Source organism: Protopterus annectens, chromosome 8.part0 (assembly GCF_019279795.1).
Source record: "Protopterus annectens isolate FY-2018-M chromosome 8.part0, PAN1.0, whole genome shotgun sequence".
Lineage (NCBI taxonomy): Eukaryota > Metazoa > Chordata > Ceratodontiformes > Protopteridae > Protopterus > Protopterus annectens.
The window spans coordinates 452,519,140-452,535,260 of NC_056741.1; the positions used below are offsets into that span (position 1 = coordinate 452,519,140).

At 39.2% G+C, this 16,121-nt stretch overlaps 1 protein-coding gene across 1 annotated transcript in view; it reads left to right on the plus strand.

Annotated features, from left to right (window-relative positions):
* NPR1 (natriuretic peptide receptor 1) overlaps positions 1 to 16,121 on the plus strand; it is a 3,300,976-nt gene that overhangs the window by 2,886,914 nt on the left and 397,941 nt on the right. Inside the window, exon 16 of the mRNA XM_044079969.1 lies at positions 4,312 to 4,458. Within this exon, the coding sequence (XP_043935904.1) occupies positions 4,312 to 4,458 (147 nt within the window). The remainder of the gene's footprint in view (positions 1 to 4,311; positions 4,459 to 16,121) is intronic.

Genomic DNA, 16,121 nt, shown 5'->3' on the forward strand with positions numbered 1-16,121 from the left:
AGACTCTGCATTCTCTTCCTTGTTTGGCAAAAAAACTGCCGAATCCATAACTGGCTCATATCCTTCTCTTGTTGCAGTCTCTCTCCTTAACAGACCCCTAAAACACTTATCTCTCCATTGTCCCCAGCAGCTGGAAACACATACTACAATGTCACAGCATTACTAGTTAGATATCTCCTTCATTTTTTGGAAAAAGTCTGTCTCCTGCTTCTACAAGTTCAACTGCTGTTACAGGTGTGACTTACGTATCTTCCACTTTTCATCACCCCCATCACTTGATATGAAAGCACCACATCTTTTCACAGGGTATCAGCTGACCAGCACCTCGTACTAGTCACAACCATTAATTTTACTGAATAGACAAACCACATTTGATACACTTACTGATGAATCATGACTATCAGCACAACAAAAGAGCTCTTATTCTGGTAAGACAACCCTGAGATGTTGGGAACACATCAAATACCACACCTAATCAGTTGAAAAAAATCATTAATCCTGCCAATCTGTAGAAAGACTTGCCTTCATACCTCTCAACTGTCCAGATTTTTGCAGAATGTCCAGATTTGTGTCTCATATTTTTGGTCTGTTCATCATAAAGTTTGTGGTTTTCTGGCAAATCATTAAGGATTAAAGTTACTAAATGATGGCAGGCAATTGAGTTTCAGATTGCTTAACCTTCAGAAAATTCATACTAATGCAAAACCTGTTATTGTAGCAACTTTCTAAGTTTATAACAGCAATAATTAAAATCTTTCCCTGATTTTGGTCCTTTGTCCCACCATTCATTTTGACTTTGCCCAGATTTCTTGCACTAAGAGGTTGATAGGTATGCTTACCTTTAAGAAAGTTTAAAAATGTTTACACATGATGACTGGGTCTGTCTTCTGTAACCCTCCTTCCCCCACAATGAACTCAGACCACAGCTAGATTCATCTGGAGCTGTACACCAGTCAGTCTGAATAATTAATGGAAATAAATGCCGGCACATTGTCTGTTCACAATTTTCAGGTGAGGTACAGTTCATTTCTTCTTCAGCAGTTTTCCAGGGCACCAACCGTCAGAATCAGTGGGGTCATATCTTCTTCTTCTGCTCCCCTGTTCACATGATCTTCCTCCTTTCTGCCACAGTACGTTCCCAGTCCAACCAGCCTTAATTAGGGATTTCTTCTTTTTTATTACTCCTCAAATTCAGAGATGCTAGGGCTTTTTTGACCTGCTCACATCCATGCTCTGAACAGAGATCAGCAGCTGTGCTACTTAGTGTTCTGCTTTTAACTCTAGAGACTGCAGGGCCCCTTGTTTTCTTACCCATCATCCTCACTAACTTATGATTAACAATAGGGCTAAATTAACATTCTGTCTACACTGTTGCCATAAACTGCAGTTTTTCTGAACTGTTATTTTGCTTCATTGTGTCATCTCAGTATTATTGGAGCCCGTAGCCAGCCTTCACCTGTCAAAGGGAAATTAAAGCATGAGCTTCTTGAGCTGAATTCAACAGCATTCCATAGACGAGTCAACTGTTTTTTTTTTTGCCTAGTCAGGTTCACAGTACCCTTTGGTTATCTGGTAATTACCAGCCTGCAGGAGCAGCCTTAGGTCAGCTGGTGCCCTAGGCAAAAGGGCTCCACAGCACCCAACACCTGGTGCCCCCATCCTAGTCTACCTACACCAAGTAAATAGTGGAAAAGCATCCCTACTACAGCGGAGCCCTAGGCAACCGCCTAGTTGGCCTATGCCTAAGGCTGGCTATGCCAGCCTGTATCTCATTTAGTAAATCATGAGACTGTATTTCATCTGCTGATCACCAGACTACATTTCTTCTGCTAATAACCATACCATCTTATCTGGTAGTCATCAGGCTGCATTTCATCTGATGGTTACCAGACTATCTTATCTAGTACTCACCAGATTGCATTTCATCTGAGAATAATCAGACTACCTTATCTGGAACCCACCAGATTGCACCTCATCTGGTAATTATCAGACTATCTTACCTAGTAGTTGCCAGACTCTATCATTGTCATCATCATCATCATCAACCTCCTATTTCCCGTTTTCTACATGGAGTCATGTTGTCACTTAAACTGTCACCATCTCTCATGATTCAGTGCCACTCTCCTACCTTCTTCTACAGTCAGGCCTGACTGTCACAAGTCTTCACTTATACAATCCATCCATTTATATCTTAGCTGTATGCCCTTGTTTCCTCTTGCCTTCCTACCCAATTGTCTTCTGTCATTCTGCACATTTGCACAATCCACCATCTCCTTGACCTTCTTTGCAACTGAGCTACTTTGGTTTCTGTTCTTATGTCTACATTTCTTCATCTGTCTCACAGTGTGCATTCTACCACCCATCTCAAGCACTTCATCTCCATCACCTGTAGCTTCCTCTGCCTTCACTGCCCAGGTTTCTGTACCATACAGTAGTGCTGGTCACACCACTGTTTTGTACTTGGCGTTCTTCTGTCATTCAATATCCTTGACCATCTTATCTAATAGTCATGAAACTGGCTCTCATCTGGTAATCACCAGACTGTACTTGAATGTTATCACTTCACAGCAGCAGGTTCTTCCTAATCTGGGTGCATTCCTGCATGGAAGTCATCCAACAGTGAGACAGTCACTCCCTGCAATCACTAGTCAGCTCCATGGAATAAGAGCCAAGTCTACCAATTTATATTGATTATCTGAACTGAAAATAGTTACCTTTGCTTCTTTTGTTGTAAGATAAAACAACATCTACTGAGGGCCTTTCAGGCATACAGGAACTCCTGTAGCTGAATTATAAATTAAAAGTGATGAGGACATGTAACAACCCTCCTGACAAGGTAGTGGATTAAAAAATACTGGAAAATGGCAGTGCATGCAACAGACATAAGTCCAGTCTAATGAAGCACTTTTAGGTGCACTGTTCTGGTATGATTAGCAGCTTGCATATTAATCAGGCAATGTTTAGTCAAGCTGGGCAATGAGGTCAGGTGCTGCCATCCAGTATTGTGGAAATGTAGATTCAGTTACTCTAAGTGACTCTAAGTGAGAGCAGTTCATCAGCCTCACATTTTCCCTAGTATTTAATTGTTCATGTCAGTGCTTTGTTCAGATTGTTCCAAGTCTGAATAGTCAGTAAAGCAGGATGAAGAACAATCTGTGGGGCTGTCAGAATACTGAAGCAGGATATGGTGGTCCGAGGAACCTGAGAGGGTCTTATCTTGTAGTCTTAGTCTCCAGTCAGGTTCTCCTACACAGTACACAATAACAGACCAGTAATTAAGTATGATGCCACATGGTGCTACCAAACCCCATTCAAAGCAGTTGTTCAGGAAACAATGACACAGCCTCCTGGTCTCCATCAGGTGGCAGTACTTCTCTGACTTTCTCTATGAGGCAGAAGGCTATTGGCCACTTCAGCTCAATTCTCCCTGCAAGAATTATGCAGCCAGGAAAGCTAAGCAAACCTCAATTACTTCACCAGTGGTATTAGTTAGGAAAAAAAAAAAAAGAAAACTCCATTAACCTGTCTATCACACTGAATGACTGGGAATGAATACTGGGATTAAAGGAAGAACAAAATACATTTACCCTGTTCATTCTACTTTGAATTGCAGTTTCATGCAGTGGGAGCACCATCCTTATAGTGAAAGTCTGTGATCTGTGGCATTAGTAAACCACTCTTGTAGTAACTGAGATTACATGCATCATTGCAATGAAGAAAGTATGCAAGCATAAATTGTACTCCTCGTTCTGTTAGAAGACAATGGAGCAGTCTTGACAGCCACCTGATACACTGCCTCATGTGATGGTGAGTAGGAAGCAGATTAAATTGATGATCTTGCTCATCCTTAAGGAAGAGGGATTTAGGGAAAGTACAAGTGCTTACAATTTTTTCACTAATAATGTGAGTGAAATTTGGTGTATCACCTGTTTATTAATTTCTAATATGTAGCACATGGTCTTGTTTGCATGACACTTTTTTTCTTTTTTGCTGTTGAGGTCAGGTTTGAGTTTGCAAATGATCTTATGTAGTCATAATGCATACCCATTTAACAAAAGAGAGACTGTATTAATTCATACATAAACAAGAAATGCATGCTCTAAATGGTAAGCTGGCAGGGATAAGAGGGAAGAATGGAAAAAAATATGAGCGGTGTGTTCATTGAGGAATAAATGGGCAATGTGTCACTACACGGCATGAGGTAATATACATCATATGCATAAAGAATCAACAAGAGCCAACACTGCTATAGACTTCAGGGGCTATGTCTAAACTAATTTGGTATTTTTGTTTCTCCTCAATATGTTTCAGGGAGTGCAGCACCAACATTTTGGATAACTTGCTGTCTCGAATGGAGCAGTATGCTAACAATCTGGAGGAGCTGGTTGAAGAAAGAACACAAGCATACCTTGAGGAGAAAGGCAAAGCCGAGGCTCTGCTTTATCAGATTCTGCCACAGTAAGAATTAAATGTTTATGGGTGATATGTACAGGGAACAGGCAGACTTCATTTGTTCTAGTTTTAACCTTTGAAAAAAAAAACCTTGAAATCTATTGCTTTAAAGTATATTATAAAATCTGCTAAATAATGTGTATTGACATATTTTAATTAGTAAAATAACCTCTGTTCCTAAATACAATCTAAGCATCAGTACAATAGAAATCTTTTAATTTCTGAACTTTCAGTCTGATGTTTGTGATACCAATAGTACACTAATATACTAATCCTTCTACACCTCTAACCACTTCAATTGCTTTTCTGAAATGTTCACATTTCTTTCCTTAATTAATTAGTTTGATTAGTGAAAGAGTAGGTTTTTATTATCAGACTTAGTCTGTTCTTGTATGGGCATTAATGTAATTTGATATTAATATAGTTAATGGCAACATTTCAGAGTAACCTGAGCAATAATTAGAATAAACAGCGCACCTTCCGTAAAGGCAGACAGATGAATGCAGTTATGTACATGGGTTTGTGGGCATCTTTCTAACCAGACAACTTCACTGGTTAGCCTGTTGGTGTTACAGCTTGCAGCAGTTTCTTAAAAAAATCTTAACAGTGGGCTTTAGCATAGCTTAAGTGAATAATCATTTTACATTCATATTTGGGAATGTTTCATTTTTATGATTCTTTCATTATTGGACTATATGTATAATAACATTAAAGTATTTAGCAAGGATGTCATTAGTCTTTGTTTGAAGTGAGTTACTGTTTGTTCTCATTGACTTTCAGTGTTACTGACTCTGCAGTATAAGGGTATGATTGTAGATTTTTGCACAGAGGATGCCAGTGCCCAGTTATAGAACTGATAATTAGTATCAGCTATTTTTATTTAGAAAGGAAAACCACTTTGGTAGCTGTGATCATGGCAAACATTCTACTTCTGTTTTAAGATAGAGTCGATACTCTCAGAGAATACATAAGCAATAACTGATGAGAGGGTGTAGCTTTTCAAGGTTTTACTTCTGGATGGCATGGTTTGAGCATGAGAGCAAAGCTTGAGTGATTAAGCAAAGGCAACCTTGGGTAAATGTCACCCTAAGAACAGGGTAGTTCAGCACTTAATCAGGAGCTGAATGAGTCAGCTGGAGAGCTGTGTGGCTTGAGAGACTGGAGGTCAGCAGACTGGACAAAAATATATCCATCCAAGACCACTCAGATGCTGAATTATCTAATACATGTTCTCATGGTCTATAACCTATCAAACCATCTTTTTAACAGCATTTTGGGTTAGACGTCAAATAAGTGTTTGAGTTTGTGAAGAATCATATGTCCAAGGATGGCTCAGCTTGCTTAGAGTAGTGGTAGCAGATAAGAGAGCTCTAAATAAATCTATAACAAATAGCTCAGAACACACCACTACCCCACAAATAAATAATGAAGCTCATCTCAAGCATTTTGGTAGCATATCCCGCAAGCTAAACCTTACCTTACAAAGCAGTTCCCGCGTGTGGGAGTCTACAACCTGGAAATCCTTATTGCCTCCAGAAATGCTGTCTAATCCGACTTCTCACCAAACTACAACCCACTTGTGCACCTTTTAGAACTGGATGTCCTGTTCCTTTTATCCTATCAGCAGGCCAGACTGCCTGAAATGGAGAAATTATTTGGACTGTAATAAAAACTACATCATCAGACATTGATTTTTATTTTTCTGTTGATCTCCAGTGATAATGATGAGTCTCCTTTGTAATACATTTTTAGAATAATAAATTGCTGGTGTCAGGGTTTTTTCTAATTTCCATAAGCCAGGTTTCATTACATTATAGTACACAGCTTCAGCGTCAGCACCATTGATGTTTTAGTTCTCTTTCACTTTCAGACAAAGGTGTAGTCAGATATATACTGTGTATTCACAGGAGTACATTTATATGAGCATCTCTGAGAAATATTATGAGTTAAAGGCAAGAAGATATTCACACCCCTCTAAGGTAATGCCTGTATTATGTATTAAAATATAAATTACTCACCAACAGACATGAGGATCACTCACCTAAAAAAAATCAGCATTTTAAAATAATGACAATTTGTTAAATGAGTAAGTACATGGAAAGATGGGAGAAATGTGTACATTTTTTAAATGGAAGGTGTGAGGGAGGGGAGGTTAACAACATAAGACCATTTATATAAAATGGAAATGTCTGCTGCACATTTCAGCTTTCAGATATCAGTTAGCCAAACTGAAAAACAATACCACATGCTTATTTATGGGTTTCTTATTAAAAGCTGCTGACAAGAGTGAGACCTTCCTTTTCAAATCAGAGAATATAAGTTATTAATAATCGAAGACTGGTGGCACATTTTATTGAATCACAGGGCTTAGAACTAAAGTGCGTTAAATTACTTAAGGTTGTGAGTGGACATTTGTGGCAGATTGGGCAAAAGTAATCTCAAAAGTGGCAGAACGCACAGCCTGCAACAGATGCTTGTTGTTTTTTTCTTTTATTTTCTTTTCCCATGAAAATTAGCAGCTATTTCATAAAAATAAGCATAGTATGTTAAAGAGTATGCCAATAAGATTAATGGAATAGCTAAACATCAAGCCACGAATCCAGTTACAATTCATAGCACTATTGTCAAATATTCTGTGATTAATATATAGATTGTTGGGCAGAAATGTATTTTAATATTAAAAACAGCCTACATTTTCTTGGTTTTGCCTGACAGACTAGTGTGGAGAGACTCAACAAAACTGGGACATTTAGATACCTGAAAAAGCAGCAAATGTACATTATAAATACTGAATTTTGTCACTATATAAAACATCTGAGCATTATATCACATTATTGGATTATTTGCAATCAACACAAAGAGTATGTACATGAAAGTATAAAATGGCATTGCTAATGTGGTTATGTACTAATATGCAGGGAAAAATGTGATCCTGGCTTCAGCACTTTGAAGTCACCAGCCACCTGAAGCAGAATGTAGTTCTAGTTTGGCTGAATTCAGGATCGGGATGAAAAAAAACTTAAATTAACAATTTAATTACAGCTGTGCAATGCCTTAAATAAATATTATTACTAACTAAATTGGTGATTAGAATGTGTCTTGTACTTGCTTAAACCACATTGCATAGTGGTGTTAAATATTTGATATTAGGTTACTTTTTACTGTTTTTGTCTTATATAACATACTTTTTATTATGCGTGGGGTATAGGAGATCCTTAGCTGCTGTGTTGGTTTGTGTTTATGCTTCAGTGATCCATTCAGATGTCAGAATTTAGAGGTTTTGGGTTCAGTTAGCCATTGTTAATTCCGACTGCATTTCCCCTCTGTAGCCTTCTGATCCACTTCTTATGAGCATTTCTCTTTATGATGGGTGTCACTTTGCTTTGCCTCTCTGTGTCTCACCACATCTCTGCATCATGTAGGCCTTCTCCACATTCTTTAATTAACTTGAGAAAACTAAAGAAATTAACTAAAAAACTATAGGTCTGGGTGAAGAGGTCTGATCTCTAGCTTCCCAGTTAAAGAAAAGACAAGCAATCAGTTCTCCTTTAAGTTCAAAGACTTTTATTGGCAGACGAGAGCTGCTTAGTTGACTGAGTAGCTTGGGCTTTTTGTTACAATTTTTGTGGGAGGGCTAGAGGCAGCTGCCACCTATGACAGCTTTTAGGGACATGGGTGGGAGGTGAATGTTTATTGAATAGCCAATGATGTTATGGTTGGTGTTGTCTTGTTTTGCATGGCTTTTAGTAGAATGGGTGGGGAGGGGAATGTTTATTGAATAGCCAATGCTGTTATGGTTGGTGTCACCTTGTTTTGCATAACCAGTATTGTCATGATTGGGGTCACCTTGTTTTGCATGGGGGAGTTCATATGTTTATTCATTGTTTACAATCATTACATTGTTCAAAATTAACAGTTTATCTTCATAGGTTCATAGGTAGGTACTAGGCTATTGGCCCTAGGGCCTATACAAGCCTAGCCAAAAAGGTACCCTGGCTTTTGCTACCCAAGAAAATTATTTTCCTGTGCCCCTGTCGAGCAAAGCCACACAGGTGATCCCCGGGGTGAATCTTCTATTTCCTATCTAATCATCAAGATTTTTTTGAAGAGTGCTAATGAGGAGCTTTGTTTGATATAGATAGGTAGTTTTTTCCAAAGTATGAGAAGTCTCTGGCATAGGAATCGATCCCTCCAGCATGTTCTGTTTATTGTGGTGACAAGGTTTAGGTCCCTAGAGCATGTAGCTTGGAGGGATTGGGATTTCTTTAAGTGGAGCATGTCAAACAGCTCTAGGTTTGACATAGTTTTGTATGTTAGGCAGCGATCACCTCTGAGTAGGCGATATGCGATGGAGTAAAGCTGAGTTTTCTGAGACGGTCTGTGTAGGACATCTGTTTGAGGCCAGTAATCCTCTTTGTGAGGTATTTCTGCAGCCTTTCCAGTTGTTGTAGATGTGTTGTGAGGTACAAACCAAAAGGGGCATTGTACTCTATAATGGGTCTAATGAGTGACGAGTAGAGGGGATTAATGACCTCTTTTTTCCTGGATGAGAAACCTTTTGTGATGAGGTGTGCCATGTAGAAGGATTTCCTGACTACTGTGGTGATGTGATTATCAAAGGAGAGACTACTGTCCCCCTGGGTCCCAAGGTGTCTTATCACACTTTCCGTGTTAAGTAGACTACCACCTATGTGGTAGCTCTTGGGTACAGGGTTTTTACCAAAGGGGATGACAATGCACTTTTTGGCATTGAACTTGAGGCCATGGCTTTGACACCAGGCATCTGTCTCAGTGAGGCCCTTTTGCAGGATGTCCACATCGTTAAGAGTTTCAGTTATGGCTCCTAGTTTGCTGTCATCTTATAGGTTCATAGGTTGGTACTAGGCTATCGGCCCTAGGGCTTATACAAGCCTAGCCATAACAATTCCCTGGCTATTTCTTCCCACACTGTTTACTTCCCTGGACCCCTGTCTAGCAGGGTGACTGATGTGATCCCTGGGGTGAATTTCCTTTCTCCCATCTAATCATCAAGGTTCCGTTTGAAGAGGGCCAAAGAGGCACTCTGCTTGACATGTATGGGCAGTCTATTCCAGAGTCTGGGGAGTCTCTGGGTCAGGAACCTATCCCTCCAGCATATTTTGTTTATTGTGATGACAAGATTTAGATCCCTGGAGGGGGTGGCTCTGAGGGATTGGGATTTCTTTATGTGTAGCATGTCCAACAGCTATGGGTTTGACATGGCCTTGTATGTTAAGCAGAGATTGCCTCTGAGTAGACAATATGCGACTGAGTATAGCTGGATCTTTTTAAGGTGGTCAGTATAGGGCATCTGCTTTAGGCCTGTGATTCTTTTAGTGAGGTATTTCTGCGGCCTTTCCGGTTGTTGCAGATGTCTTGAGAGGTACATACCAAATGGGGCATTGTATTCTATAATGGGTCTAATGAGGGATGAGTACAGTGGGACAATGACCTCCTTTTTTCTGGATGAAAAGCCCTTAGTGATGAGGTGTGCCACATAGAAGGATTTCCTGACTGTTGCGGTGATGTAGTTATTGAAGGTGAGACCACTGTCCACCTGTGTTCCTCAGTCTCTTATCACACTTTCAGTGTTTAGTGTACTGCCACCTATGTGATAATTCACGGGTACATGTTTTTTCCCAAAGGGGATAACTATACATTTCTTGGCGTTGAGCTTGAGCCCATGGCTCTGGCATCAAGCATCTGTTTCTGTAAGGCCCTTTTGTAGAGTATCCACATCATTTGGGGATTCAATAATGGCTCCCAGTTTGCAGTCATCTGCAAACTTTGTTAGCCAGAGTCCCTTAGTGTTGGCCTGTACTTCTGATAAGTAGATGCCAAACAAGAGAGGTCCCAGGACTGAACCCTGAGGTACTCCACTTGTCACTTGTCTGGAGCTGGATTTGGAGTCAGCTACTTTTACAGTGTGGGTTCTGTCAGTAAGCCAGTTGGCAACCCATCGAGTGACGTATGCCCAGCTTAGTAAGCTTATCTATGATTCCAGAGTGGGGAATGGTGTCAAAGGCCTTGGCAAGGTCCAGATAGGCCGTGTGGACTGCCTTACCCTCATCCACAGCTCAGGAGACTAATTCGAAGAAGTCAATAAGGTTCAGGAGACAAGATCGGCCCTTCACTAACCCAAACTGGGTGGGGTCCAGTGTTTTAAGGTTGCCAATGTCTTTGTTTATAAGTTCCATGATAATACGTTCCATGGCCTTGCAGATCAGGCTCATCAGACTGATGGGGCGGTAGTTCCCGGGATCCAAGGTGGATCCCCCCTTGTGGAGTGGGATAACTGTAGCTGTGCACCACTCAGTGGGCACAAAGCCTCTGGTGAAGGTATGGATGCTGTGTTCTTGACTTTGGAGAGTGTGTTTTTTACCTGTGCAGCCGTGATTACAGGAACTTTGCATTCTTCTGGTATAGAGATGGGCCCTTTAGGAGGTGGGGGGATAAAGATAGCACTGAACCTATCTGCCAGGATGTTGGCAATATCAGTTGGTTCTGTATATTTAATGCCATTGTGCTGTAACTCAGAGCAGATCTGAGTGTTGCCATTGAGATTTTTGACATAGCTATAGCATGCTTTGTGGTTGTTTTTGGAATCAGTGGTGATTTTGTTTTCATAACTAGTTTTGGAGGCTTTTATGAGGGATCTCAGCTTCTTACTGAAGCTGACCAGGGAGTTCTTCCAGTCATGGGATTTTATTCTTTTTTGCAACAGTTTCTTTCTTCTGTTGTAGAGTTTATTTATGGCAGGGGACCACCAGATTGGCTTCCTTTTTTTTGGAGGATAGCATCTTGGTTCTGTTAGGGATAGCATGATCCATGTACTCATGTAAGTGCTTAAAAAGTGCATTTGTGTAGGATTCAGCAGTCGTACCTTTATTGTCCATCTGCATGGATGTTGTGAAGTTTGCCACTTCTGTCTTAAGAAGCGTGAAGTTGGCTTTGGAGAATTTTTTTACAGTGGTTTCTCTAATGGGGGGGTGGAGGCGGGATGTTAATGTCTAGGCTGATTAGCTTGTGGTCAGATCTGACCAATGAGGAACTGACCTCTGGTGTGGAACACCGGTCGCCCATGTTGGTAATGACTAGGTCTAGGATAGTGTGGATAAGTTGATCCAAGGCGTTGGAATTTATGAATTCCAAAAAACGTTGAGCAAAAGAGTTGGTACATGAGTAGTTTTTCCAGTTAATGGTGGGGTAGTTGATACATTAATGATACATCATTCGAAAATAAGTAAATAAATATTTATTCCCGCAACAGTAGAATTCAATGAATTACACAGTAAAAAAATCTTAGTGAAGGAAATTTGATTCCTTTATTTTGGGATTGAGGATTAGTCATCCATGTTTTTGCATCTCTTTCATAAACCTTTCATCAGATTTGTCAATAAAAATAATATACAGCTAAAGCTCTTTTGAGTAATAATGGGTGAAGATATAAAAATATATTGGGAAAGTATATTCCAAGAAATCTTACTTTGTCCTAGCAAAAATTTATTTTAAGAACAACTGTCCAATATATAAATGCAACTAAATCCATAGTAAGGTAAATGATCATATGTTTTCAGATACTATCTCTCTTGTGCAGCTTAAGTGTCCAGTAGCCTTAGTCGAATTTTGTGTGGTCCAGTTTTGCTTGTAGTTTAATTTGTGGAAGTCTGAATTTGCACTTCAGAGGATTGAGCTTCAATTTTGTTAAATGTGTTCTCTCTAGAAATTTCTTGAGGTTTCTGTCATGCTCTGTTTTGCCATTGCCTCCAATTAGTAGATCTTCTACTATTACGGCACAAGGATAACCTGACAAAATTTGTTCCATTGCATGCTGAAAAACTTCACTTGAAGAATTTATTCCAAATGGCATCCTTAGAAATCTGTATCTGCCAAACAGGTACTAAAAGTAGTTAGAAATGAGGATTTACGATCAAGCATCATTTGCCAAAATGAACTGTTTGCATCCAAAACAGAAACTACAGTGGCATTTGTTATTCGAAATGCAATTTCCTCAACTGTGCACATTGGATGATATGGTCTCTTTCATGCTTTGTTCAAATCTCCAGGATCAATGCATATTCTGATTTCATCTGAGCCTTTCTTGTGAGCAGCTACCATGGACGACACCCATTCATTTGGTTCTGTGACTAGACAAATCACATCTTGTTGCATCATCTTATCCAAATGATGCTTTGACTTTATCTTTCGTTCTAATAAAGGAGACCCATATATATATATATATATATATATATATATATATATATATATATATATATATAAACACATGCATGCATACATACACATGCTACCTATTTCATCAGTAGGTTTGATTATATTCATTACTAAAATCCTGTGCTGTACTGCATTAAGACTCTCCCAGTGGTGTTGTAACTTAGCTGTGGTCATAATAAATGTTTCTGGTTGAAGTTAACAGTGCAAGGACACAGTGTTTTAGCAGAATCATATTTTATATGACAGCTTATCATACAGCTCAGGTCTTGCTGATTTTCAGGATTTTTTTCAAAATCTGTGTCAGTAATTTATCTTCTCCTCCTGTAGTTGTCAGTCTTGTCACTGAAGTAAAATTAGGAAAGAACAGAGAAATGACAATTAAAATTAATGTTTAGATTTTCCTGTTGTCCTTGTAAGTGGGAAAAGAAGAAAACTTAATTTACCACAAAACAATTACATTTGTTTGTAGGTCCCAGACCACATATATTACTGTACCCCATGGAATTTAGATTTACAGAATTTATTCATGTGTTATTGTAGATGCTTGTATAAAAGCAAACACTTTACTCCATAAACCATCTGCTTCGTTTGAGTTTTCTGCCCTGAAGTCATAATCTTCAGCAAATAATTGTGGAATAATTTCTGCGGAGACAGTCAGGGATGCCATGTGAACAGGGTTTTATATTTTCTGTACAAATATGCAATATTATTATGAACAGATGGAAGTGAAAGAAAGGAGAATTCTGGACTATAAAATGCTTTCAGTAACTTAATTCAAAATGATAACAGTATTGCTGCTCACTGTAGCATTCATTTTAAAAACTATGATTACGTTTATAATGCAGTGAAATAAACAGCATATGTAAGTTAATTGTTGAGGTCCTGTACAAGAGACTAACGTTACAGGTAATGTGCCTATGATATAATTAACTATATAATAGTTATATCTTATTGAATAAGTAATTCACATGCATGGATACATTTTAAAGTTAAGCAGGATTTAGTGAAATTTGTTATGTGTTATTAACCAAAACTACATTTTAATGTCCCTGTTAAATTATTCTTTGATAAGAAACGGACTTAGAAAGCACATGAGTCTGTTCCTTCCATGAAACACAAAGTCGATATCATGCAGTAGATGAGGTGAAGACGAGACCAACTGTGATAATTCTGCATTTTCAGTTTCTTTTACTTTTACTAATATACCTTAGGATGTGAAACTGAAGGCTATTAAAGCCATTTGGAAACCTCCTTAAAGCATATGTCATTCTCAACAATATGCAGCACACAAACCTGTTCCATTGCATAGGTAAGGCTCTTGTTACATCACAGGTAACACAGTTTGAATAGTGGCGTAGGTAGCTGTAGAAGGTGTCTGGGGAGCTGGGATGGTAGTGAGTGACCACTGGCAGCTCCCTCATCCCAAGAGGAGTGAAGCAGCTGCAATGTACCACTAAGGTGACATTTAGTGAGAGCCCTAGGTGTTACCCCATGCATTTTGAGCCTGCTTAGCTTATGCTGCTATAATGCTTAGTACCAGTAAATCTGAGGGAAATCCAGCTAGCAGATGCATGCTCAGAGGAGCTGATGAGGGTGGGGCATATCTAGGCTGCTTTCAAGGAACAGCAATCATTTTGCTCCACCCAAACCACCTTATTAATGCATGCTAACCCTAAACCTGCCCATAACCTTAACCTTACAGCTTGCCTTACAAACCCCTTTCTGTAGTACTGCCACTATTCAGACAAATTATTTCTGAATACTTGGTAATGTTTTCATAACTAGATCACAAATGGAAAATCCTTTTTGTAATCTTTATTTTTTTTCTTCCTTTGTGTTTTTGGTCTATTGATTTTCAAAATGCTGGCATCAGTCACCTATGTTTTGTTGTTTGCCCATTTCAGTAAATCAACATGTAGATTCATAGACCATAGTGGGCCTTTCTAAGCATAGCTAAGTTTGCCTAGAAGAATAACAATGTCCTGTATCCAAATAGGACACTGAGGCCAGGCATTTATAAGCTACCTCTATCAATAAGGGACATGGGTGACAGGCTCAGTGTAAATTTCCTGTTCCTCATCCACTGATCTAGGTTGTGACTAAAATGGGTAATAGACAAACTCAGCTTCACATGGATGGGAAGCCTGTTCCGTAGGAGGGGCAGTGTCTGGGACACATATCTGTCTCTCCGGCATGTTTTGTTAAGTCACAGACCAAAATTCAGTCTCTAGACCTTGTATTTCTGTAATCTGTGACTTATGAATATGTAAGAGATTCATAAGTGTGGGGTCTGTGGATGCCTTGTAAGCCAGGCATAGATCACCCCTCAGCAATCTATAGGAAACTGAGTAGAGGAAAAGGGCTTTAAGGCACTCTGCATATGGCAGGTTTGTTATGTCATGTATTCTTTTTTATATGGAACTTCTGAGGTTGCTCTAGTTGCTGCATATGCCTGGTCAGGTACATACCAAAGGGAGCTTTATACTCTAAAATTAGTCTGATAAAGGCAGAGTACAGTGGGATAATAACCTCTTTGGACATAGATGCCATGCCCTTAGTTATAAGTTGCGCAACATAAAAGGATTTGCTCACCACTGTGGCCATGTGGTGGTCAAAGGTATGGCTACTGTCTATGTGCTTATCCAGATCCCTGACTGCTGAGTTGACTCCTAGGGACATATTATCAACATGGTAATTAGCTGGAATGGTTGACTTTCCAAAGAGTACAATTATGCATTTCTTAGCATTGAGTTTTAGACCATGGCTCTGGTAACATTTGTTAGTCAGAGATATACCATCTTGAAGAATGCTAGTGACTGCATTGGAGTCAATGATAACTCCCAGCTTGCAATCATCTGCAAACTTAGTCAGCCATAAACTTTCATCCTTTGCTTCCATTTCAGATGTCAATCAACATATATACTCTTATATGTTTAGGCAACTCATTGAAATGCACTTTCCCTGAACACTATCTTTCAAAAGGAAATAAATGGAAACACAGAGTCATCAAAGAAAGTGCAAAACCTGTATTTAGCTTCTTTTTTTTTTGCAATGGAGCAAGTTCCCACCCTCCACTCCACCCCTGCCAAATTCAGTATGCTAACACCAACCTCGCACAATACCTGGAAAAAGTCATTTGATCTAAAACATAAAATGTATACCTGGGCCGCACCTCACTTGTGGTTGATTACGATACCACCCCAGTAAACAAATGTAAAATAAAATAAAAATAAAATGTCTATACCCAAATGATCAATCACAACTGGTCTAAACTTGCCTTACTTAACTAAGCAAAACTAGAAAAAAAAAAACAGAAAAAAAAAACTTTTTTGCAGAGGACACCACCCACTCCCATATGGAGGGAGTTCACCGCCACCACACACCCCAACAACTTATCATTCACATTACAGTAGAACAAA